General features: G+C 39.9%; 2 protein-coding genes and 1 long non-coding RNA gene across 7 annotated transcripts in view; 1 reads left to right on the top strand and 2 right to left on the bottom strand.

Annotated features, from left to right (window-relative positions):
- The window catches only part of DENND2C (DENN domain containing 2C), a 123,962-nt gene extending 123,649 nt beyond the window's left edge, over window positions 1-313 (bottom strand). For all 3 annotated transcript variants that reach the window (XM_077119802.1, XM_077119804.1, XM_077119805.1), the window contains exon 1: window positions 203-313. The gene's annotated coding sequence lies outside the window, so the exon portion shown is untranslated. The remainder of the gene's footprint in view (window positions 1-202) is intronic.
- Window positions 305-13,620, top strand: LOC143649821 (uncharacterized). Of its 2 annotated transcripts, XR_013159202.1 has the most exons (5): window positions 305-623; window positions 4,078-4,149; window positions 8,768-8,870; window positions 9,543-9,646; window positions 13,546-13,620. It is a non-coding gene; the product is annotated as an uncharacterized LOC143649821 (long non-coding RNA). The 2 variants fall into 2 exon arrangements; XR_013159201.1 differs by lacking the exon at window positions 8,768-8,870.
- Window positions 2,261-22,173, bottom strand: AMPD1 (adenosine monophosphate deaminase 1). Of its 2 annotated transcripts, XM_077119808.1 has the most exons (15): window positions 22,067-22,171; window positions 16,308-16,479; window positions 14,816-14,981; window positions 12,316-12,481; window positions 10,185-10,404; window positions 9,533-9,662; window positions 8,316-8,510; window positions 7,899-8,030; window positions 7,059-7,222; window positions 5,545-5,671; window positions 5,247-5,410; window positions 4,410-4,530; window positions 3,578-3,751; window positions 3,298-3,408; window positions 2,261-2,939 (listed from the first exon to the last, which is right to left on the bottom strand). In XM_077119808.1, the coding sequence occupies exons 1-15, from the start codon at window positions 22,086-22,088 to the stop codon at window positions 2,781-2,783; spliced, it is 2,223 nt and encodes a 740-aa protein (XP_076975923.1). In that variant the 5' UTR covers window positions 22,089-22,171; the 3' UTR covers window positions 2,261-2,780. The 2 variants fall into 2 exon arrangements, with proteins under 2 accessions (XP_076975923.1, XP_076975921.1); XM_077119806.1 differs by lacking the exon at window positions 3,578-3,751 and having other exon boundaries at window positions 22,067-22,173.
- Window positions 22,174-23,353: the final 1,180 nt, after the last annotated feature.

The raw sequence follows: 23,353 nt of genomic DNA, 5'->3' as shown, positions 1-23,353 counted from the left end.
CACGGGGTCGGGCGCCGGGGCGTCCCTTCGGGCCGGGGCGGAGCGGAGGCAGCAGGGCCCGGGCCGACACCCCCACCAGCCCGGCTCGGCGGAGCCAGCTCCCCACAGCTCCACTCCCGATGCCCAGCGGGCGACGCCAACCGCCCAGAGTGGCCGAAACCCCAGCGGCCTCACAGCCCAGCCCAGATGACCCCATCCCTACCTGCCCTGAGCCTCGACGCCGCCTCCGCGGCGGGGTTACGAGGCTCTCGCCGCTCTCGGCCGAGGCGCGAGGTCTCCAGGGCCCCACTGGGTCCCCCTCCGTCCCGCCCCCGCGGGCCCCGCCCACAGGCCCCGCCCGGTCTTACAGAGCCGGGTTCTGATTGGCTCCCGTCCCCACCCCTCACCCTCGGGCCCGCCTTGGCACCGCCCTGAGACCGTAGTGAGGGGAACCGCCTCTCTCCGAGTCCATTCAGAGGCTGAAACCTTGCCGGGACCTCGGGCTGCCGCGACGCTGCGGCCCCCGCAGGCAGGCGGCCGGCACCTCTAGCCAAAGTTCTGTCGCCCTCGCCACGGCTGCCGTCAGACCGGCCATGACCTGAGCTTCACATGACGTGATTCAGTCTTTGCAGGAATCCCGCCAGGTAACGTCTAGTTTAGTCAGGGAATCCAAAACGTAGCTCTCTGAAGGAACCCACAGACGGCTGCCTGCACTGGGCTTGGTAGGCCTGGTGTCACGGAGGAGCAGCAGCACCTTGCCTCCGGCTGAGCTCAAGGGGCTCACATTTCCCGGGCAACTGAAGTGTAGGGAGATGCAAATAACGCTCTGAACACCCGAGGCTTGAAATGCCGAGAGCACGGGTGCCTCTGAGACTCTCAGAGCGCGGAGTCGTCCCCCGCCCTGTGGTGACACAGGCATAAGCAGTCCGCCTGCAACATGCTCGTGCTGGGCGCTGTGCTCACCACGGGGAAAGTAGCCCGGTTTCACCAAGAGTCAAGGATGAGCTGAGCCTGCTTCCCAGGCCCTCGATAAACACCCCGCCCTGCCCACCCCGCCCTCCCAGAGCCTCTTGGGTCCGGTGACCAAACTCTTCCCACATCTGTTCACATAGAGGTACCAAAATAGAAGACTGCCAGGAGGTGTTCGGTTACACAGCACAGATGACTGTCACAAACCAGCTCCACAAAAACAACAAAAGCAGCATACCCCAAAGCCTTGTGAAAACCAAGAGCTGCGGACAGTAAAACAGGAGTTACGTTCTCTGATGAAAAATGAAAAGTAATGATTTTTTTTTTTATTTAAATGTCCAATGAGGAAATAGAAGTGAATATCTGGAGTATTTTCTGGACACTGATCTTTATGCACACTCTTGGGCCCCTTCCCCAAATGAATCTGCAGCTAATATATTCAGAAAACTTCACAGGCAGTTTTCTAAAAAGAAATTTGGGGATAGAATGGTGTGACTTGAAATTTGTTTTTCGAGCTTTTCATTCTAGAAGAGTATTTGGCAAAATGAAGCAGAATTAATTCCAAGTACCATATATGAAACCAAATCAGGAGTGGGTTCTATGGAGGGTATAATGAATGCACAAGCATGTATTCTACTGCCCTCTCATGGGTAAGCTGGAGCTAAACATAATGGTAGTATATACCTTTTAAGTCTGAGAATAAAGTGCTTAATTTAGCAATTTGTATTATTTTGATGACAAGGACCAAGAAATCAACGAAATCAGGTTTCCTAAGGGACTTCAAATTCCTCAACAAACAAAATTTCAATTTCAGAAGCCAGATTTTTACACCAAGGCTAGTTCAAACACGCTGTTGAGATCACACCTAGGTTTAAAGGTTCCTGCACAGAATGTAAAAACATGCAGGAATTTGCCCTTATTATTATTTTTTTCCATTTGAAGCATCATTACTTTCTAGAATGTTTCACAAAATGCTCATTTTCACGTTTGTATTCTTGCTGTGAACAACTTGAGGACAGGAATGAAATCTTATTCTTGATATCCTTAGTGTCTAGAATAGTGTCTGATACTTACGTTTGATCAATTATTGTTTATTGAATGAAAGGAATGAAATATCAGCCCAACCACTAGATGGCAACACAGGTGGCTAAGTAGAGTTCCACCTGACCTCGAGTAACAGACCGACTTCTAAAAAGTTACATGTGTATCTTATTTTGATAAGCGAAATCATTTAAATTGTACCAGTATAGTTCATTATAACCTTATTGTTAGTTATAAAGTTAAGAACCCTTTTAAAGATAAATTATCCCTTAGTATAATAACTCCTCAGAACAGACTTTCTATGTTGAGATTCATTTATTCTGTTTATGTCAATGAAATCCCCTATTCGGTCACACCCAACAAAAAGGCTTTTTAACTTTCCTGCAGAATGTCTTAAGCAAGTTCCACTCTACAAATCAAAAGCCTATGTTCTTCCAATAACTACTCATTTGCTCGTATTTTTCCTCAGTCTTAATAACTGTTTTGCCTCAACAGTCATGGAGACTCTGGAATCAGACAAACCTAGGTCTCCATTGCTGCTACTCACTAGGTATATCCTTGTAGAAGTTATACCATCAGGTTAACTTCATTAAGCTCAGTGGACTGATCTTCTCCCAAGTGGGGATAACACTGCCTGCTTTCTAAAGCTGTAAAAAAGATTAAATGATATAATATCTGTGAAACATCTAATACAATCCTTGGCATTTGGTAGGGATTCAATAACTGGTGACTATTATTATTCAAACTCTACAGTGAAAATCTCACCCATATTATTATTTGGCTTATTTATTTTATTCTGCCATTTTAAGACCCTCAGTAATTAAATTGAGTTCATAACACCAGGTTTCATAGCGATAGGCCATGCGGATTTGGGCTACATTTGTCCTCCGGATATCATTTCCAATAGGGCCTTCTTCAAGGTAATTGCTACCCAGAAACTTTGCTTTCTCCTATAAGAGAAAAAAAACAATGATTGCTGAGTCTTTTCACACTGATATGGACAATGAATATATCCTCCACAAAAATCCCTTTCCTAAGATAGCCTCTGGCAATAGGAAAAAATAAACCCTTAAAAGCACTCACCCAGTGCTTCTATGTACACAGTTTGCTGATAAATCAAGTATATTTTATTTCCCTTGGGTAAAAGGCATGGCCACAGAGTTAGACTAATTGTTTCTAGTTGTGTCTGACCATTGTAATTTCCTACAATTTGTGGCACAATTTTTCCACACGTGTTTCTCCAATTTTTCAATATTCAAGTCACCAGACACTATAGTCAGAAAAGCAACAGATCAAGGATGAGTCTACCTCATGAGAAATTCCACACTGCAGGACACTGTTTCTTGCCACTTCACACATATCACAGGTGCTTAGCTTGAAAACTTGCGCAGCAATGGCATATTCTTCCATCAGGGGCTCCTTCAATTATTTAATTAAATGAAACAAGAAATAGAATGAATTAATAAAAGAACCTAAATGCATCCTGCACAAAAAGAATAACGAAATACTTTAATTCAACTTCAAAATTCTGGGTGGGAAACAACAGTTGAGCGAAATACACTCGTATTATTCAAGATTACATACATACCTTGGTAAAGTGAAATTGCATTGGGTCATCTGTAGACAGTGAGATCATTAGCCCTTTCTGGAGGAATTCTAAAAAAGGATTTTTGGCATACTCTAGAAATAGGCTGTTGTTACTTAATGGTGACATGGCGATGGGAATTTGGGCTAAGAAAAACAAATACTGTAACACAGGACTCTGAAAAGGAAAAATGAGAGAGGAAAAAAAAGAGAGATTTTAAGGACGTTAGAAAAGGGATCCAAACTAGAGACATTAAAATCCCATGCTCTACTTTAAGCTTTAACTTTCAAACAAATTATCACCTGCTCTTTAAATCCTCTAGTAAAGAAGACTAATTCTGTTTTTCTATGTCAATACCATTTAGAACAAATTTATATGGGATCATCAATTTTCAGAGGCATTAAGTCAAACTAAGTTGATTATTTGAGCTTTACTAGCCTAAGCAGGATGGTCCAGCTCAGGCAAAACACTTCACCTTAAAACATTTTTTCTTTTCTCTATAGAAAGTTCTGACTCTTACAAGAGGCATTTTAAGGCATGTCATAACAGAAAATCTGGCCAACAATTAGCTCAAGGTAAGACAAGCTGCCTCTGAATTATCCCTTGTCAGAGTTCTAAAATGGAAATTAGGAGATGTGCATTAACTTATCCCAGCCACTGACTAGTCAGGTAGTTCTCTGAACCGCTGTAAAATGAATTTCACTAATTGATTTTATGCTCTACTTTTCCTTGATGCCAATGTTGATAATGACATGTGACAGTATGATACAGGAAAAAAAGAATATTCCTGAAAATCCAATATAAAAGTTAATATGAAGAAGAGTCTCCAACTCACCTTTTTTAAATTTAGGCCATGAGAGATATTATCTGCTGTCATGAATGCTATCAGAAGATGAGTGAGAGCTCCAGCTTCCCCACAGTGAGGTCGGAACAGAAATGTATTCATACCACGTTCCCTAGGGAAATGGAACTGCTGTAAGAGTCGCGGGTGACTGACTATGACCTGGCAAGCAATTCTGGGTATTGAATGATTTACAAGAAAATCTGGTAGAAAAATTAACACTTCAAGAAGGGGGTGGGGTGGCCAAAGGAATCAGTAAACCCAGGAAATCCCAAATCAGAATGCTACTCTTGTAGTTCTTCCTAAACACAGACTTTTTAAAAAGGAAGAGCAGAGGAAATGGGGGTAAGGAAGGAAGTCAAGAGCTGATTAACCAGACAGAAACATCTTCAATCTTGACAAAAAATTTACCAATATCACTATCTCATTACATCTCCTACTTACACTTTATGGGGGAAATATTTCTATTTCTAAATATTCTTCTACTTCTTCCTTGCCCAGACATGTCAAGAAGGGTAAAATTTATGGATAGCTTTATAATAAATTGCAAAGGGCTTAGTGTAAATTCATAAACTTCCAAAGAAAAGATATTTACTGGCAACTGTGAAAGTTATTGAAGGCTCCAAAATGTCAATTCCCACTCCTAAAGACATAAAGAAACTGAAGAAAAAGTGAAAGGATTTATACCTCTTGGAGCCTAGGCTCCAAAAGAGCAAAGTGGGAGCATCTCAGGAATGCAATGCAGGTCCTTGACCACAAAGAGTGTCAATGAATGAAGAAAGGCATGTGTCAAACAGAATCCACGACCAGCTCCAGGTCTCCTCTACTTACTTTCTCAAGCTGTTGAGCACCATGATGTTTGCAAACATGTAGTAGGCATAGTAAGTATAAGATGGATTATTTTCCATTGTCCAGTCCTGTGGTTTGGGGCTCTTGGAGGAGAACATGTGGCCACTGTGCTTGGACTCATCATCCACACTATCAAAGCCAGTGATCTGTTAGGAAAATGCACAGTGCAATGGGTTCAGTTCTGCAGGGTCCCAGCCTTCAGGTAAACTTTTAGCTCCAAAGGCAGGGGCCAAACATCAGTGACAATCACCAGAAAGATCTAAGGTCAAGTCATGCTTACATGCTTGAGGAAGACACTGAGGTTAGGATGAGCCTGAGGGTTGATGGTGGCCTCAAACACGGGCATGAAAATATTCTCCAGCATCTTTCCAAAGTGCGGGAGGAAATTCTTGGCTCGGAACACATCACTAGAGACAAGAATGCATATCATTTAGAAGGAAAGAAAGATTTTTAAGAACTGATAGTTCCAGTGTAAGGAAACCAGAATACCAAACACCTTGCACAGACAAAGACCTGATTTCCATCCTAGGTCCATCTGATATATCATCTGCAGTGCCCATAAGCTAGGATTCAGCTGCTGTTAGACATAAGACATATATACTTCATGTTGGACCACGTGCCCCCATCTCTTCTACAAACCCTCTGTAGTAAAACATGAAACATTCACCAAAAGGCTGGATGGAGAATGAGGAATATAGTAACTATGTCATAAAAGATTAAATGGCTTATATACATGTGTGGCCTGCAAAATGGTGAGCATGAAATGATTATCAATCTACTATAGCCAGGGGCAATTTAACTAACTTTTTTTTTTAACTTTTTTTTATTAACTAACTCTTTATAGCACTTACTATTGCTAACCACTATTCTAAGTGGCTAGAAATACTAGCTAATTTTATCCTTATAACAACCCAATAAGCTAAGTACTATTATTACCCCATTTTAGAGATGATGAAAGAGGTAAAGTAGCTTGCCCAAGGTCACACAACTAGTAAGTGGTGGGACCTGGATTCAAACACAGCCAGTATCAGTCCAGAGTCAGTACTAGTAACTACCACATACTACTACCTCTGTCTTTATGATATAAGCTAGGAAGTACTGCTATGGTCAAAAAGTTACCTTTTTGGCTCAAGAAATAGGATACAACTCTTGCCATGGGTAAACAAAACACAGAGGCCAGAGAATAAACACTTAAGTTAGACAGAAGAACAGTGATACTGAACATAGAAAGAAGGCATCCCTGAGGGCAAGGAGTGATTAGCAGGTGGGCTGAAAAAGGGCAGACTTCCTCAGGAGAGCCACCAATAAATATTCATGAATTATGAAGAACTGGAGCACTTATAGGTTAGACAATCAGTAGACAGTAGTGAAGGTTCTGATAGAAGAAAAGCAGCATACAGTAGAGATAAACATGGGAAAGAATAACTGGACACAGAGAAGAAGACTAAGAGAAAGAAAACTTAAAATAAAATGTACCTCGTTATTTTTCTAGTGTAGTTTTAATCATCCTAAATCAATTATTTTTGTGATGTTCATAAAGTTATGTGCTAAAAAAAAAAAAAAGATACCTTCTGATTAGAAAACTGGATTGAAATGATCTTCCTAACTCTTGTCTGTGGGCAAGAGTGCTGTACCCAGAGTGGGCCAAACCAGGCACGCAAGACCCAGCACTGAGTGCTGCATTAACAAAGCTTATTTCTGTGTAAATGTGCTGCACATTCCTTGTTCCTGCCAGGGAGGTGAGGCAGGTGAGACGAGGGTAGGCTTCAGGGCTTCCAGTGGGCAGGTACATACTAGATTCTAGGGATCTGGATCATCCATGTCATATTGGGGCAGTGGATGCGGTTGCAGACGAACCAGGTGGAGAGTTTGCTCCATTCATCAGGACTGCGGCCGTAGATCGACAGGCGGGGCTCTGCATGCTGGTACTTGGCCTCTACCAGGTCCGCACCTACCTCCTGCAAAGCCAAGAAAGAAGTCCAAAGTCAGGAATTCCCACAAGTTGCTCAGGGTTCTAAACCTGTGGGGTCTACAGAGAGGAGATGGGTTCTAAGAAGAACTGAGAAAATGTGAAAGGAAATAGGAGGCAAGAATATCAAAAGTAAAGATCTAACGGAACTGAAAGTTGAGGGAACTACAATGGGGATAATATAAAAGACTCATAAAACATAGTGGAGATTAAAGAGTGAAAAAGTCAGACTAAGGATAATGAGATATCCAAGGCAACTGCAAAGGAAAATTAGCTTTTCCTATTCCCCCTACCCTCTCCAAACACACATTTCTGAACTCCACGTGCTATTCCTGCTTCCTAAGCCACAGGCATCATGAAGATGAGGGTGGATTCCAATCTTAACTCTTCCTGAGCCTCCAACTTCTAAAGTCTGAAAGGGTCAGGTCTTCAATCAATTCCAAATCCACATGCTTAGCTTCCATACTGTAGGACTAGAGTCCTTTTCAAATTATTACAGTGGAAGCTTCAGAAGAACTTCTTAGATTCATTTGTGTAGCGCTTGGTCTCAGAGACAGCACCCTGGCTTCCTTCCCTCTTTTCTTTCTTTCTTCCCTCTCTTCCTCCCTGTTCTGAAGAACCATCCAGGTACCTCTTCCACAAGGATCTGGTTGGTTCTTCCTCACCTTGATGATAGTGGCAAAATATTCCCCGTTAATGTCATTGTCTGTCTTCAGGTAGAGGTCCCGTAGCTCACTCGCTCCTACAGGATTGTACTTGTCATTGAACTTATCAAAACGCTGGAAGGTCTGGCGTCCCTGAAACAGGAAACAGGAACACGAGTGTATAATAACCACAGCTACCTGGGTACAGAAAGCTGGAAATGTCCAAGAGGAACAGGGGCTTGGTGCAAGGGAGGGAAGTGGGGCTCCAAGAATGGAATCCAGAGTAGCTGACAATGAGTGGACCTCAAAATCATCTGTGGCTGGTTCCAGTCAGCAATCTACATGATTAAGAGGGTACTGAGAAGGGAGGGCAGGTAGGAGAAAGGCACATGGGATTCTGAGTATCAGAATGAAACTGACATTATCTTTTCAACCTACAGCATGAACATCCAGAGAATCAACAGTCAGGTCGTAGGGATGCATTTTTAGTTTGTTAAAAAGTTCCTTTAAGGTCAGATTTTTCTCTTTGGTGCTATAGACCACTCTGTCGGCATCAACTTGGTAAGATTTCTTAATAAAGCGTAGCAGATGCTTCTGGTTCATGCAGGCAGCTGCATGGATATGGGTGTCCACCTATGTGTACATTCAGAGAAAGAAAAACCAAAGATTAACCTTAGTCATGCTGCTTGGTTAGAAGCTACGGTGTCTGCAATTTCACTGTGATGGCAGATAGGAGCAGTTAGTAGGAGTGTGATACCTCACCAATCAGAACTTTTATATCCCATGAAAGGATGTGAAAGGAGCCACATGCCTCCTTAAGCTACATGTGTAATAATGCTTGTTTCTCCTCTCTGTACATCCAATTTACTCCCTACATTAAATCCACACAGTATTCTTGGGGACCATTCTCCACCCTTGAGATAAAATAGTTACCACTGCCCTGCTTTCAGGATTTACATTATGGAGCTGTATCACAGAGATGACATTCATGAGGTGGGTATTGTTGTAATTACAATTTTATAAACTGAGGCTGTGACAGACTAATTTGTTCAAGGTTATAGAAATAACAGAACCAGGATTTGGGCCCAAATCTCTGCTCATATATTCCCTGTTCCCATCTCCTTGCAATCATTTAGTCAGAAAACACTTTGAAAGTGCTTCAAATTGATTGGTTTTCACAATCATTAATTCATTTGGTATTTACAACCCTCACGTGAGCTGGGTTGGACAGATACATTTCCCAATTTTATGAATGAGGAAACTGAAACTCAAAAATATTTAATCACTTCCCCAAGGTCATATGGTTAGGAAGTGGGAGAGAAAGGGTGAGAACCAAGAACTTTCAAAATTCTAGAAAAGTAGTTTTTGAGGTTTTATTTGTTTTCTGATTATTGTTGCTGATGATAATTATGATTTTTATGCCAAGAATGTGGCAGACCTTTCTATGAGGAAAACAACAGGAATGACATTTTAACCTCTAAGACATAATTTGTCTGCTTTCACTAGTACACAAAACCCACAGAAATCCTAGATTAATAAGAAAAACAATGTTTTTATTAATTAATAAATTTTATTAATTAATTATTGTCTTTCTCGAGAATAATTGGATTAATGCTTTTGTTCAGAAATTACCTCTGAGTGGCTAAAATCTTTACCTTCCTGCAGTTGTAGAAATCCCGGTGGGGATTGTTCTTCAGCTCCTTTAGCTCATCCATCTCATTGAGCATCTCGTGGACCTGGAACTTGGAGGACAGGAACTTCAGGCGCCGGTGGGTATAGGTTTTACTATGAAAAATGAAATTTCATAATTTTTAAAACTCCCAGGCATTTATGAAAGACAATACCAATTTCAAAACCATCGGGACCCCTATCACCCATGGGAAATAATTATTGGACCAAACGTCTCGGTTTACTCTGCAATTAATCCCACTGAAAAGTATTAGACTCCAAGGGTGTCATATTTTCATCAAAGTCAGACATAGTAATGAGGGAGGATTTGGGAAGGCATTTAAAAAATCAGTAGAGCCAGCGTTGCTGCAGATTAAGGGCCTTGACTTTGGGGTCAGCAGATTAGGACTGGAATCGTGGCTCAGCCAGCTGCGTGACTTTGGGTAAAGCTACTTAACGTGCCAGGTCTCTAATAAAGCTAGAATTGTAAGGATACCTACCTCATAGAGCAAATGCAAGAAGTAGAACAAATAACGTACGTGAAGTGCTTAACACAGTGTGCAAGTATAGTAGGCACTTCCCTATTTATTCTTACTAGCAGGAGTAGGAACTGTTGTTTAGGTCTCACTCAACACTTACACAGGTCCTTGAGCAATTAAAGCAAGTAAAAAATTCATGTCGTCTAAGAAGGTGTCCAAATTTGGGTAAGGAAGTGGCCTGGGTTCATCTTTGCTGGCTGCTGCTTCATTAGGGTAGACGTAAACTACACCATCCTTCATTTTGAGGTGATAGCCCAGGTTTTCAGGAAGGTCATCTGTTTGGAAGGGATCTCCTCCCTTCATCACAGGAGGGGTAAAGACTTTTTCAATAAAACAGAGTAACATATTAGCATACAGGATGAATAGCCACATAAAAGAATCAAAATATGAAATACTATAAAATCTCATTGGTTTGGACTCCCAGCATTCATAATTATTAATTATCCAGAGCGAAGCTAAATTTTATTCTTTACATTATTATGAAAGTGACTAAGTTAGTAGCATAAAATAGCTATAAAACTAATATTTTGTTGGGGGTTTTTGTTGTTGTTTGTTTGGGTGCATGGTCTGGGAATCAAACCCAGGTCTCCCACATGGAAGGCGGGCATTCTAACCACCAAACTACCTGTGCACCCCAATATTTTGTTTTGTGTAAGAAAAATCTCAGGTTCTTTCGAAGTACTGTTGATGTATAAGTAATTGACATACCATTTACAAATAAGTTTAATTATTTACCAAAGTTATTCATCAAAGGCTTCCTGTTTAGCACGTTTTACTAGCCTATCAAATACTTGCAGAGAAATAAAAGTAAAACTATGGTTAAAAATAAAACTTGGATCTTTATGTTATTGAAACCAACCCTCTGAATTTGTCTCAATTTCGAGTGATTTTAACACTCAAGGGGATAAAAAGTAAATTCTTAAAAGAATTACAACTCTTATATAGTTATGTTTTCCACCTTTTAAAGCCCGTACAATTTCTGCGAAGGGAACTGAGAGGCATTATATGGATAAATGTCCCCTTCTTTTGACTGTTAACAATCTCAGCCTAAGATAGAAAAGAAAAAAAATCCCACAGCCAGAGCTTTTAAACACACATCCTTTTATTTTTAACAATTAAGACCGTGATATAAGTGCTGAAGAGAATGAGGAAATCCATATTGAGTTACCAAACTGGATACCTGTTTAATATGATTTTAATAATAAAATGAATTACCAAGAGGAAAGGGAAGAACTGGAGGTCTTCAATAACATGACAATTTGGAAGTTTAAAAACCTTACATATTTGCCTCCCCAGAAATTTCCATTCTGGGAGTATAATCCTAAAAGAGATTCCATGACAACAACACAAAGATATTTATTGTAGCCTTACTGGAAACAGATTCTTTAAAAGTCAGCAACATAAATGCCTAAAATAAATGATGATACAATGATACAACAGAAATCTCTGCAGTTATTAAAATCTTGTTGTTAAAAAATGTGTATATAAGTAAAGTGCATGGAAAGTAAAAATCTGTAGAATTTAATTTTGTCCAGAGCTCATATGAAGGCAGGAAATGATAGTAATTGAGCTGCACCTTGAAACACTAGGTAGGATTTGGACACTTGGAGTAGAGTGAATACGCAAGGGGAAGGGTAGTCCAGGTCCCAGTAACAGCGGGACAGCGGTTCAGGCTGGACAGTGCCTGCATCTGGTCTTGCCAGCTTCTGGTCTCCTATCTGACCGTTTATTTATTTATGGTCTGGCACACTCAACCTATTTCTTAACCCTCCTCATCTACTCCATCTTTTAAACTCTTCATTCTGGTTAGAACTATTCCTGTTCTCCGTATAGATAGGCACTCTGAGCTTCATTTTGGAGGAAATGGGGTGTGGTTTTTGTGAGGGGAGGGATTTGCTCAGCTGTGTTTTAATAAGATAACTCACATCAAGGTGAGGATGAACAGAAAGTGAGTGAAACTAGCGTTTAGCAGACTAGGGAGCTCTTATAATAATCTGGGCATGGGGAAATGCAGGCCTAAATTAGGGTTTGGGACATGGAGATAGGAGAACAGGTTTTGAGAGATATTGCAGGGACTGAATCAAGTCATTGGATACGTGGGGCAGGAGAGAGAACAGAGCCAACCATGGCTATATTAATTTTAGACTCATAATTTAGAGGCATATTTAGATTTAATATTTGATAGTTAAACTAACGAGAGAGCCTGCACATTTAATAAGAAAGTTAATTACCTGGATAGAAGCTTTCATTTGCTACCCAAGCCTCACCGTCAATGTTCCGCAAGTACTTGGAAGTGGTCTTGGGGAACCTCTGAAATGATTTCTGCATGTATGTCTCCCGGATACACAATGCCCGATAAAGACCTTTGCAAACCATTTCAAAATCTTCAACAGTAACCTGCCAAGAAGTGAGTAAAGCTTGTCTTTGGTCCCTCCCAGCTCTCCTGTTTGTTGCAGACACTCATCCCACCCACCACGCATACAATATCCTCGGACAGACCTGGCTGCTTCCTAGGTGACTTGAGTCCTGGGTCATCACCCTCCAGAAGCAGGTATTGAAGCTTCTGTAGCTCTTTGTCGCCACCAAAACGCACCTGTCTTACCATTCATTCCCATACAGTCCTGTGTTTGGTTTTGCATTTTGCAAAACAGTAGTGATTATCTAGCAAATATGATTAAAATCACCCATCCTAACATGGTAAATACTTCCTTTGAGGTAATATATGGACATTTTAGATATGGGCTTCTGAAGACAATACCTCAGCTGAAAGACAAAGTGACTAATTATGAGGTCAGTGAGGGAAATATTTTGGGATGTATAAGGTGTCACACATCCCTCAAATCTTATTACACATCCACTGCCTTCTATAGCTACAGATGGGTCAGAATATCATACGGTGAGTCATTATTTTGAATGGTTTTAAAGAGCATTTTATCTGTGGCTAAAAAATAGATTCTAGAGAAAAATTTTATTAGAGCTGATGGAAATTTTCCCAAACTGGTCTATTTGCCCTATCTCCATCCCAACTCCTGGCTGGACCAGGCATGCTCAAGCAGTTCTAACTGGAAATCATTGAATGTTGAATGTTCAATGTCAGAGTCCAAAGACTTTCTCTCTGGGACCAATGTAACTTTGTTCCAAATGCTTTCAGTTCCAGATATTCATCCTAATTATTTTAACTATTTTTAAAGACCTGTTGACCTTGAGTCTGGCAGAAGGTACTAGGTCAGGGCATCTGTTTCCAATGGCATGCTTTTTTATTGCCATCTAATGGGCCACCAGTCTATCAGCTCCTCAAGGACAAGAGCTGGTTCTAATGCACTTTTATGTCCCCAGCACAATGCTTAGCAAAGTGTAGGTGCTCAATAAGGACTTATTAAATGGAGCCAATTATTTTCCAGGAATTAATGGCCTTGGGGACTTAGTTCTGAGGTCCCTTTACTTCTCCATCTTATTATCAGGATGAAGACTGAATCAAGTACAGATTATAGCCAGGTGCAGTGTTGTTCAGCAGTTCAGCCACATCCAGCCAACAGGTATAGCACCATATTTGGTTCTTCAGAGACTCCAGGCCAAGGTTTCTAGTGGCCTCCAGACTTCATAAGAAGAGTAGCTTCTTTCTGATTTCTGTGTACATTTTCCTTCCTCCCATCTTGTCCTTTTTATTCCTGCTTTCATTTCTACCAAACACCTAGATATCGTTTGTCTTCTAATTTTTGTTTTATGAATTCTAGAGATCTCTCCAATTGCTAAACTTTGCTTCACACTATTAAACATTTCTTTTCAGTGATTTAGCATATAAAAACCCTTCCACTTTCAGAACACCCATGTTATCATGCAGAAAATGAATAAACAAGAGCGACGTGCATTTCATTACTGTTTCATTTTTAAGCATGTTAGAACTGACTCTAAAAGGCTCCATTACGTGAGAAGTGGGCCAGAGACTAGTCATTAAAACTATATTTGGAGCAGACTGATGGCCAAACAGCAGTTTCACTAATATGCTGATCTGCAAGTCCCTTTGGCAGAGATTTATTAATTGACCAACTGTTCTGGATGAAATAAGCAGATCAAGTTGTTTGTGACATGAGTTTACTGGCCCTATGACATACTGAAGTCTGTTCCAAGCAATGATCTACTGTGTAAGCATTTGCAATGAAATTGGAGAGGACTGTTAGTCAACTAACAATAGCCTCGTTGGAATTTTCCAACTTCTCTCTTTATCCATCTTCTTTTCTCTGTTTTTCTCTTTCTTCTCTCTTCTTCTTTCCCTTTTCCTGATTTGTATTTCTTTGATTGGTCCATACTACGTGAAACCCTTCTCTCTGTTTCAATTTTGCACTGGATCCATCTTTTCCTGAAACACATGTTTCCCTGAAGCTCTTGCTCCTGTTCTGTGATACTGTCAGTAAGACTAGACCATCTGCTGCTCTTTTTGGTCCTTTTGCCAAAATCTATCCACTGCAGTCTATAATATGATGCATTATGCTTCTTAATCTCCAAGCACAAGTGAGATAAAGGAGGAAAAATTATGTAGGATGATGAAAATCTATATCCAGATGACAAATACAGAAATATAAGACACTGCATATTAGTAATGAAGTGCTATGATGAAGAATAAAAAAATCAGGAGAATGACCAACTGTCTCAGGAAGCCAGGAAGGTGAGAAGCGAAACAATCAAGCTTAGTGACTTCCCAGCAGCTGTATTTGAGGGGTAAGGACAACTCACCCCAGAGGCGTAATCGCCTGTGATCTGCACTCTCTGGAAATCAGGCACAGTCTGGTAGGTTGGAGATGAAGAAATGTATTCATCAATGTGGGATAGTTGAGTGGACGATGCTTCACTTAATGGAATGGACAAATTAACAGTCTTCCGTTTGCGGGAATTCTTTCTTCTGTGTTTGAAAATTAAAAATAAGAGGATTTTAACTATTTTTCACCAGGAATTTCATTGTGATAGATTAATGTTCCACTATAACATTTCACTTTGAGGACACAAAGTGAAAATTAAAATGTGGGCTGGGTGTCAGAATCAGGATTCAACCAGAGCGGGAGGTGATCTCACTGAGGACACATGACAGTGTCCCTTTATTCCTGGTATGCCTTGGAACAGTGGTCTTAGAGAACCTGCTAGAAGGATGTCACCATGACATTGTGCCAACAGGCAATCCACTCCCAGCAGAAGAGGCATAAGCACAGGCTGTGTTAGTTAATAGCTGTGTCATTTCATGCATGTTCCTTAAACATCGTAAGCCTCTGTCTCCCCATCTGAAAAACTGGTATAATAAGGCTTACCTTATAGGATTTCTGTAAGATTTAATGTATATAAAATGCCTAGCATAGTATCTGGAAATTATAAGATGCTTAAACAATATTATTTCCTCAAATCAACAAGTATTTATTGAATTTCTACTTTGAGCCAAGTCCTATTTTAGGTCTTATAGGGGATGCCAAAGAAGGTGAAACATTGTTCTCTCCTTAAGGACATAAAACCAACAGAAAGGCAGCAGAATGATCTTTTCCCCATGAGGTGAGGATGGGGGGTGGGTTGCTGTGAGAATGGGGTTCCATTAAGTGGTCAATACAAGTTTGAGGACTAAAATGTGGCAAAAAAAATGACTGATGGTAAGTCCTAGAGTAGTTCAAATAAGGAGAAATGAACAAACTTTGTGGAGAGGGGTCTGTGAAGACTGCAGAAGAAGAGACAGCAAGTATGCATCATAGTAATTAGGTGGGCAGGGCGTGAGGGAAGAAATGGAGAACCATATCCCTGAGGCCAGGAGAGGTCCACTGGCTGGGTGGCAGGATTCAAGGCAGGGAGCATAAACCCTAAGGTTGGCTAGGAAAGGAGTCGGAAGAGTGTCTTGAGTTCTGATTTGTATAAACATTGTGTGTGAGTTGAGCATCTTCACAGCAGCCACCAGCCCGCTTTGGATTGGAACAATGGCATAAGTAGCACAAGTCCTCTTGCTCTGGAGTATAGGGATGCTTTGACGAAAGGGAGCTGTGGATAAGGGTAGGAGGGCCATTGTTTTCTTCTTTTTAAACTATTGGTACCTCCCTACAGGATATACAGTGTAGGGGAACAAGTTATTTATAACTCTGGCAGTGTTCTTCCTCCGAGCTTGATTATCATTCAAACAGACTAAATCATATTTGCCAAGCTATTTCCCCCTCTTCGTGCCTCAATGTATTCAGCATTCCCCTTGCACACCACTTACCTGTTGCCTTCCAACAGACCCTCTAGGTGGATTACATGTTCCCGCATCTCATGGTGAGAAATTGGGCAGATCTCATCCACATCAAAGGGGGAAATTTCATGACGGCCTCCCTCATCTCTGACTTCAGAGGCAAATACTTTTTCAGCAAAGCTACGCATTGCATCATCAATATCTAAAAGAGGTTTTCACATATTAGCATTCAAAACCCTTCCCAAAAGTCATACAAGAGTTTCTGCCAGGTGTAAGCCACAGTGCTGATGGGTTCATAGCTCCTCTGCTCTCTGTACCAGGGTCCCAGAAATATGATAGAGCTCAACACATTTTCTTCCTCTAGTGGCTTCTGAGCGAGTAGCTTGGAAATCAGCTCTGAGAAACAGGGCAGTTTCCACAGCACAGTTCAGGAGGGTCCTAAAGATGGGAATGGGCTCTCACATGACTAAGACAATGTAAGAACACCTGTTTCTGGCAGAGCTAAGTTTGATTTGATAGTAACAATGCAGTATAGTCCTTCTCATTAGGTTGGTGGATTTTCTCTGTTAGTTTTGAAGATGTGGATAAAGTTGTTGATCTTTGGAGCTTTTCTTCCTAAGGGGAAACAGTGATCTAAGCAGGTCTGAGAAATAAATATATACTTTGTGTTTCTCTTACACATCACAACCTTGTGTGTTCTGTTGTTGCTTTTTGCAAGTCATTACAACTTAGTGATAAGCTGGTGTGTCAGGGAAAGAGGGTCACTAAAATGTACTACCCTGTGTTGGTAGTCCCATTTCCTGTTGACATGTGACTTTCTATAATCATAACCCCCTAAAAAGTCAGCTTTACATCTACATGTCTTAATTTCTCTATTCTTAAAATGGGGACAGGGGGAGCACCTTAACTGGACAACAAATAACCCCAAAACACTCAAGATATAAGAGAACTAGTTTCACTATATAGGGTGGTGATGGACATCAAGTATTTGCTTTTCTCTTAATTTCCACTGTTTTCTCCAAATTCCCAATTGTTTCCATGTGAATGGTCATTATCTCCAACACTTCTAAAAGTCTCTGATTGGAATTTCCAGAAAAGAGCTGTAATAACAGAATGGCACAGAAATTAGGAGTCAAAGTAGAAGACAGAAACATTCCCCATAGGATTGCAGACCAAACACAACATGCAGAAAGAAAGTTCCCCCCACACCATCTGTGCAGGTTTGAAACTGAAAAGCCACATTCTTCTAATCCAGTGTTGTGGGAGTAGACGTATTGTGGGTGGGACCTTTTGATTAAGTTGTTTCCACCTGCCCATTCAGGGTAGGTCTTAATCCACTCACTGGAGTCCTCTATGAAGAGAAATAAAGGCAAAAACATAGAGTTCAGAGCCAATACTGAGAGCAGAGTCAACACAGACATTTGGAAATGCAGAAGGAAAACCCCAGGAGACACCACAAGGACCCACAAAAGCTGAGAGAGCTCGCTGAAACCAGAAGCTGGGAAGAGAGAACAGTAGACATCAGTCTTCCCAGTGACAGAGGAACTCAGATGCCAGCTGCCTTTCCTCCAAGGAAGTATCCTCTTGTTTGTGCCTGCTCTGGTTTGAATTTGTTATATACCCCAGAAAAAACACGTCCTTTAATCCTCATTCAGTGTTGCTGGGTAGGAACTTTTTGATTATCCATGGAGATGTGACCCACCCAATTGTGGATGGTAAATTTGATTGGATGGTTTCCATGGAGGTGTTTCTCTACCCATTCAAGGTGGGGTTGCTTACTGGAGCCTTTAAAGAGGGAACCATTCTGAAAAAAAGCTTAAGAGCTACGAGAGGCCAAGCAGCCAGAGACCTGTGGAGTTGTTGGAGTTGAAGAAGGACGACACCCCTAGGGGAAATTGATGAAACAGAAGCCTGGAGAGAAGGCTAGCAGATGTTGCCATGATCGCCATGTGCCTTTCCAGCTAAGAGAGAAACCCTCGACATCATCAGCCTTCTTGAATCAAGTATCTTTCCCTGGATACCTTAGATTGGACATTTCTATAGCCTTGCTTTAATTTGGACATTTTCATAGCCTTAGAACATATAAACGTTCAACTTAATAAATTCCCCTTTTTAAAACCCATTCTGTTTCTGGTATATTGCATTCCAGCTGCATTAGCAAATCAAAACACCATCAATGTCTATATAGGCCTCCAAAAGGCCACATTTAAAATTTTAATTTAAGGAGCTATAATGTGTTCAAGTTCCTACTCTGCACTTACCAGCTCCCTCATCATCTTCTATTGAAGTTCCTTATCTGGAAAATGGGAATATTAACACCTATCCAGTCTCACTCATAAGGCTGTTGTGACATCAAATGAGATAATGTGCATAGAAATGCTTTAAGGAAAATAAGCTACCACATTAAATTAAATTATATAATTTAGTAGCATTGGCCAGACAGACATTTGGTCTTTGGGGCTAACTTTTGGCAATTAAAATCAAAGACATCCATTAAAGGAATGATAAATGATATAATTTAATATAGATGGAAGTGTATATTAGAAATTAAAGTCATTGATTCATAATTTCCCCAGTATTGATAGTCATATCAGCAAGTTTTAAAAACCTAGCTTGTCATAGCAGAGTTAATAGAGAAGCCCATGGTGCAGCTGAAATGATCTTCAGGCTTTTGTTTGCCTCATCATACCAAGCACTTTCTGAAATTGAAAAATATCTTGGATGTTGTGTGTGGTTCCTTGGCAAGCACCATAGTCCATGAAGGAACAAATAAATGGAACACTAAGCAGATTCACTTGATGGCCTGGGAATCCATTCCCACCCTAAGGCCAAAGAATCCTGAGATATACTCCACTCTTCTCTGAGCATCACAAACAAGCTCAGGCACCTCAAGGATAGGTGGCAGGCACTGGTTAGGAGAGGCTTCATGCACCGTGAAGCGTTAGGTGGAAGTAGACCATTTGGTTATGATGATGAGGATAAGGATCACAGTGCAGCTGGCTTCTCATGCTGGGCCTGGGACAATACTGTAGGAGGCCTCAGAAACAACCACGTGGAAATGGATGCCCAGAAACCAAATCCTACTTTCTTGAGATCTGCCTCTTTCAGAATAAGCATTCACATCTGGGACTGCACATATCCACATGTTTCATATTTTTAAACATTATTGATTTTACTAAGGTTGTATCAACCTAAGTCGCTTGTAAACAGTTGAAAAGTAGAAATTCTACTCTTAAGAAGTAGTTTGCATGATGACTAAAAAGTATATGGTTGATACTTCCTTCCATCGAATCAACCAGTTGCTTTGACTTCACGTGACCACAGTTGGAATTTGACTCCTAATCCAAGAGCACTGCCTTTCAAAAATAATTCAGAGAGTGATGTTGTAATGGAAAGAAAAGAGTGAAATTTGTATTTCAAAAGATGAATAAGTAAGATTTGGTGACAACCTGAATTCATGGAGTTAAGAAGAGAATATCTCCTTGCCCCTGCCTTAATTTTGTACATATAATTGCTGAGTTCTTTTTCTTTTTTTTAGTATGTTATGTTTGAGATCATGAAGCATGCAAATGAAATATACTTTGATAGGACATCTACATTTGGAGAAAGAATAGACAAGAAAATAAAACAAGAAGTACAATGATAAAGCAGAAAGAGCACTAAACTAGGAGTCAAAAAAAGTGTCACTGCCAGCTGCGTGGTCTTAAGAAAACCACAAAATCATTAGAACTCTCAGTTTTCATCATCATATAAAGGGGTTAGTTTTCATCATCATGTACAGGGGTTATTGTTAATAATAATGCCAATGTCGCAGAGTTGTTATAAAGATTGAATAAGAAATACTTCAAAAACTACACAGAACTATCCACAAGTTGGAATTATTATTAACACAAGAAGTGCAAGACTCTTGAGAAAAGGAATATCATACTTGTTTCTTCACCCAACAGATCCAGAAAAACATACTTATTTCTCAGCAGTGTTTTAATAATGTGTAGAAAAAATAAGCTTATAGGCCTTTTATCTGCCACTTCCCATTTCACAGATAGAGGAAACTGAAGGCAGACCTACTATCAGTCAACTGGAGGACAAGTCTAATTTGAAATGGAGGAGAACAAACAAAGTTACAGTTTTATCAAAAATGATTTAGTCTTTTTTTCTGGTCACCGAAATTCACAACAGAATTTTTTGCACTGAAGTTGAGAGTTAATTGATGCAAAACTCAAAAAGCCCTTTTGGCTAATCAATATCAAATGGAGAGCATTCTTTTATTTCAAAATATCAATGTGCCCCATAAATTACTCTATGACAAGTTTTGGTTTTGTTTTTCTTGTGTGTTCAGAAAAGAACCCTGAGTTTATTTGCTGTGCCATGGGATTTCTATGTTGATCATTAATCTTTGTGGACTTTCAATGGTATCAATTATAAACACTGCTGGAAAATATCCATGTTTCTAAATTAATGAACAGTGTTATTTCTTTGATTGATACTTCAGCAACTGGCAGGGAAACATCCAAAATACTCACGTTTTACTTCAGCTGTGTGAAATAAAATAAAATAAATGAACAGCTTTCAGAAATCATGGTGCTATTAATCAGTGCTTTGCAATAAAAACACATAGGCTGGGAAAAGAAAGTGGTGTAATGGAATGCATTATTATAGTTCCATTTTTCCAGTTTGTCCACAGTTTGCTATCATGAGAAAACCCTGGGTCTCATCTTTTTGTCCTTTCTAATACATTTATTTAAATTTATATTTATAATCCTTAAAAAGTATTCCTTGTAAAATATGATTTTTTTAAAAAAAGTCTGATGAAAAGGGATAACTCTCATATGAAGCTTTTAGCAGGTAAACTGAAATAGCTCATTTGGTAAACAGTTCGGTAACACCTACCAATAATCATTTCTGAGAATCTACCCAATAGAAATAAGCCTTAAACACAGAAAAGGATTTAGGTGCAAAAATTATTGTTAAAGCATATCTACACTTTAAAAACCTGTAAACACGCTAAGGGATTAGTTAGGAAAATTAGAATATTATACAGCCATTTAAAATGGTTGTTTAGGACAAGTTTGCAATACCGTGGGTGAATGATTAAGTTATAATGTTAAGCAAAAAAAGCGTAACCTAAAATTATATGTACACAATCACCACTGTTTTTAAAGACTCTAATTTTGCATAGAAAATAGGCTAAAAAGAAAAATAATGCTATGATATCTCTGGAAGATAAGACTATAGAGCTTTTTTGCTCATTACTACTTTCCTAATTTTCTAAATGAGTATTTATTACTTTTATTTTTCAGCGCAATTTTTCCCTTTTAATTTTATGTGAAGGATGTATTGCTTTTATAATAAAAAGACATAACATTTTAAAAATTGCTCTGTGTGCAAACCTATATTGTAAACCATCAGAATGCATAGTTTGGGTTAATATTTCCATTGTGTTAATGATTTTCAGTGAATCCCGTATCTAGAGTCATTGTATAGGGTCCTTCTCAAAACTGTGGAAACAGTTATTGAGACTAGTGCAATAGACATTAAATATTTCACACATTTTGTACCAGGTTCATCAAAGAGGCTACCCTCGTGATGCAGTTTTAGATAGATGTTCCCCCTACCCCCACAAACTAAAAGTAAAACAAAACAAACTTGAAAATGTTTTTCCTCTGCATGTATTATTAAAGCTATTATGAACCCTAAATAAATAAAAGATTCGCAACGCCCATGTGATAGTTAAAGGAATGGGTGCATCTGAAAAGAATCACGCTTTCCAAACACTTTCAAACGCCTACCTGGAAGTTTAAACAGAGGCATTGTTGCTGGGATCCTTGGTTCTAGGAGAGCACAGGAGAAAGGGAGAGAGAGGAGACTACCAGTGACTGACTCAGACTGTAAAATATCCTGGCATTCAGTTTATAATTTTGCTTTGCCCCTGAAATCTGATGCTTCTCTGCTACAAGGAGAGAGATGAGGTTTGGACCTATTTTTAGCTTTGGGCAACTGACAGTGAGAAACAGGTGAATTCTACAGTCTTTACGAGGGATTTTAGGAAAGAGGACTGTGCTGGGCCAGGAATTGCATTTCAAATCTCTCCCGAGAGATTTCTTCCAACATATCGGATACTCTTTAACTGTAGTTTTTATACATGATGGAACAATGATGATTATTTTCTACCTTTGTGAAATATAAAGGATTCTTCGAAGGCTTCTGCAATATCACGATTCTCAGGGTTTCGCAGCACAAGAACTGCTTTCTGTGGTTGGTGCATATGTTGATATATTCATTAAGCTCTCAACACACACATGCACACAAACAAATTTTTCATTACAAATATCCATGACTGCAGAAATTCTTTTAACAGAAATTATTTAATGAATTAAGTGGTAAATTCCTTTCAAGTCTTACAAAAACTCAACTCTCATCTAGAGTACTAAGCTACCCCTACTCTACATACTTTTATAAGAACATCTTTCCTTTTCATAACATTCTATAGTACATAAAGCACTTTCCAAACATTATCTATTTGATCCTAATTGCAATCCTAGAAGGGAAGTAGTACATTATTCCCTCATTCCAAATGAGAAATGTGGGCTCCAGGAAATTGAGTGTCTTACTCAAAGTCATTCTGCTCATAATTGCAAAGCGAAGGCTCTCTGAATTAAATGCCATGGTCTTCTCGTAATTACAGTCTATACTGTGGGGGTCAGGAGCAATGAATCAGGCAATAAATCAGGCCCTAGCTAGAAGAAGGTATCTGGAGTCACAAGATCCAGGGCGGGAAGTTCCCAAGAGTTAAAAATTGGACAATAACATTGTTAAGAAACAAAAAGAATGGGATGTATTGTGCAAGAGCAAATGGCATTTCTCTGCTTCTGTAGATAAGATTGCTTGCTTACAGCTGCAAACCAAGATGTGGCTCAAAAAGATAATGTCCTTTTTCCTGCTTCTGTGGATACACTTGTGGTTTTTACCTTTATGAGCCCCCCTTGAGAACTCCTCGAGGCTGCTCTCTGATTCCTCCTTTTTGAGTTTCTGAGGCAGTCGCTAATAAAGACTCCTAATTTGCTTGCAAATTGCTT

The sequence above is a fragment of the Tamandua tetradactyla genome, chromosome 11 (genome assembly GCF_023851605.1).
Source record: "Tamandua tetradactyla isolate mTamTet1 chromosome 11, mTamTet1.pri, whole genome shotgun sequence".
NCBI classification, from domain to species: Eukaryota; Metazoa; Chordata; class Mammalia; order Pilosa; family Myrmecophagidae; genus Tamandua; species Tamandua tetradactyla.
This window is presented reverse-complemented; position numbering and strand designations above follow the sequence as displayed.

Bases quoted from the DNA above. Each gene is read 5' to 3' on its own strand.
- AMPD1 (XM_077119808.1), bottom strand. From the start codon at position 22,088: ATGCCTCTGTTTAAACTTCCAG. The intron at 5,672-7,058 runs GTATGTACCTGC...TCTTGTCTCTAG, and splicing joins ATCCAGATCCCTAGAATCTA to TGATGTGTTCCGAGCCAAGA. The intron at 3,752-4,409 runs GTGAGTTGGAGA...TTTCCTTTTCAG, and splicing joins ATGGCCTAAATTTAAAAAAG to AGTCCTGTGTTACAGTATTT.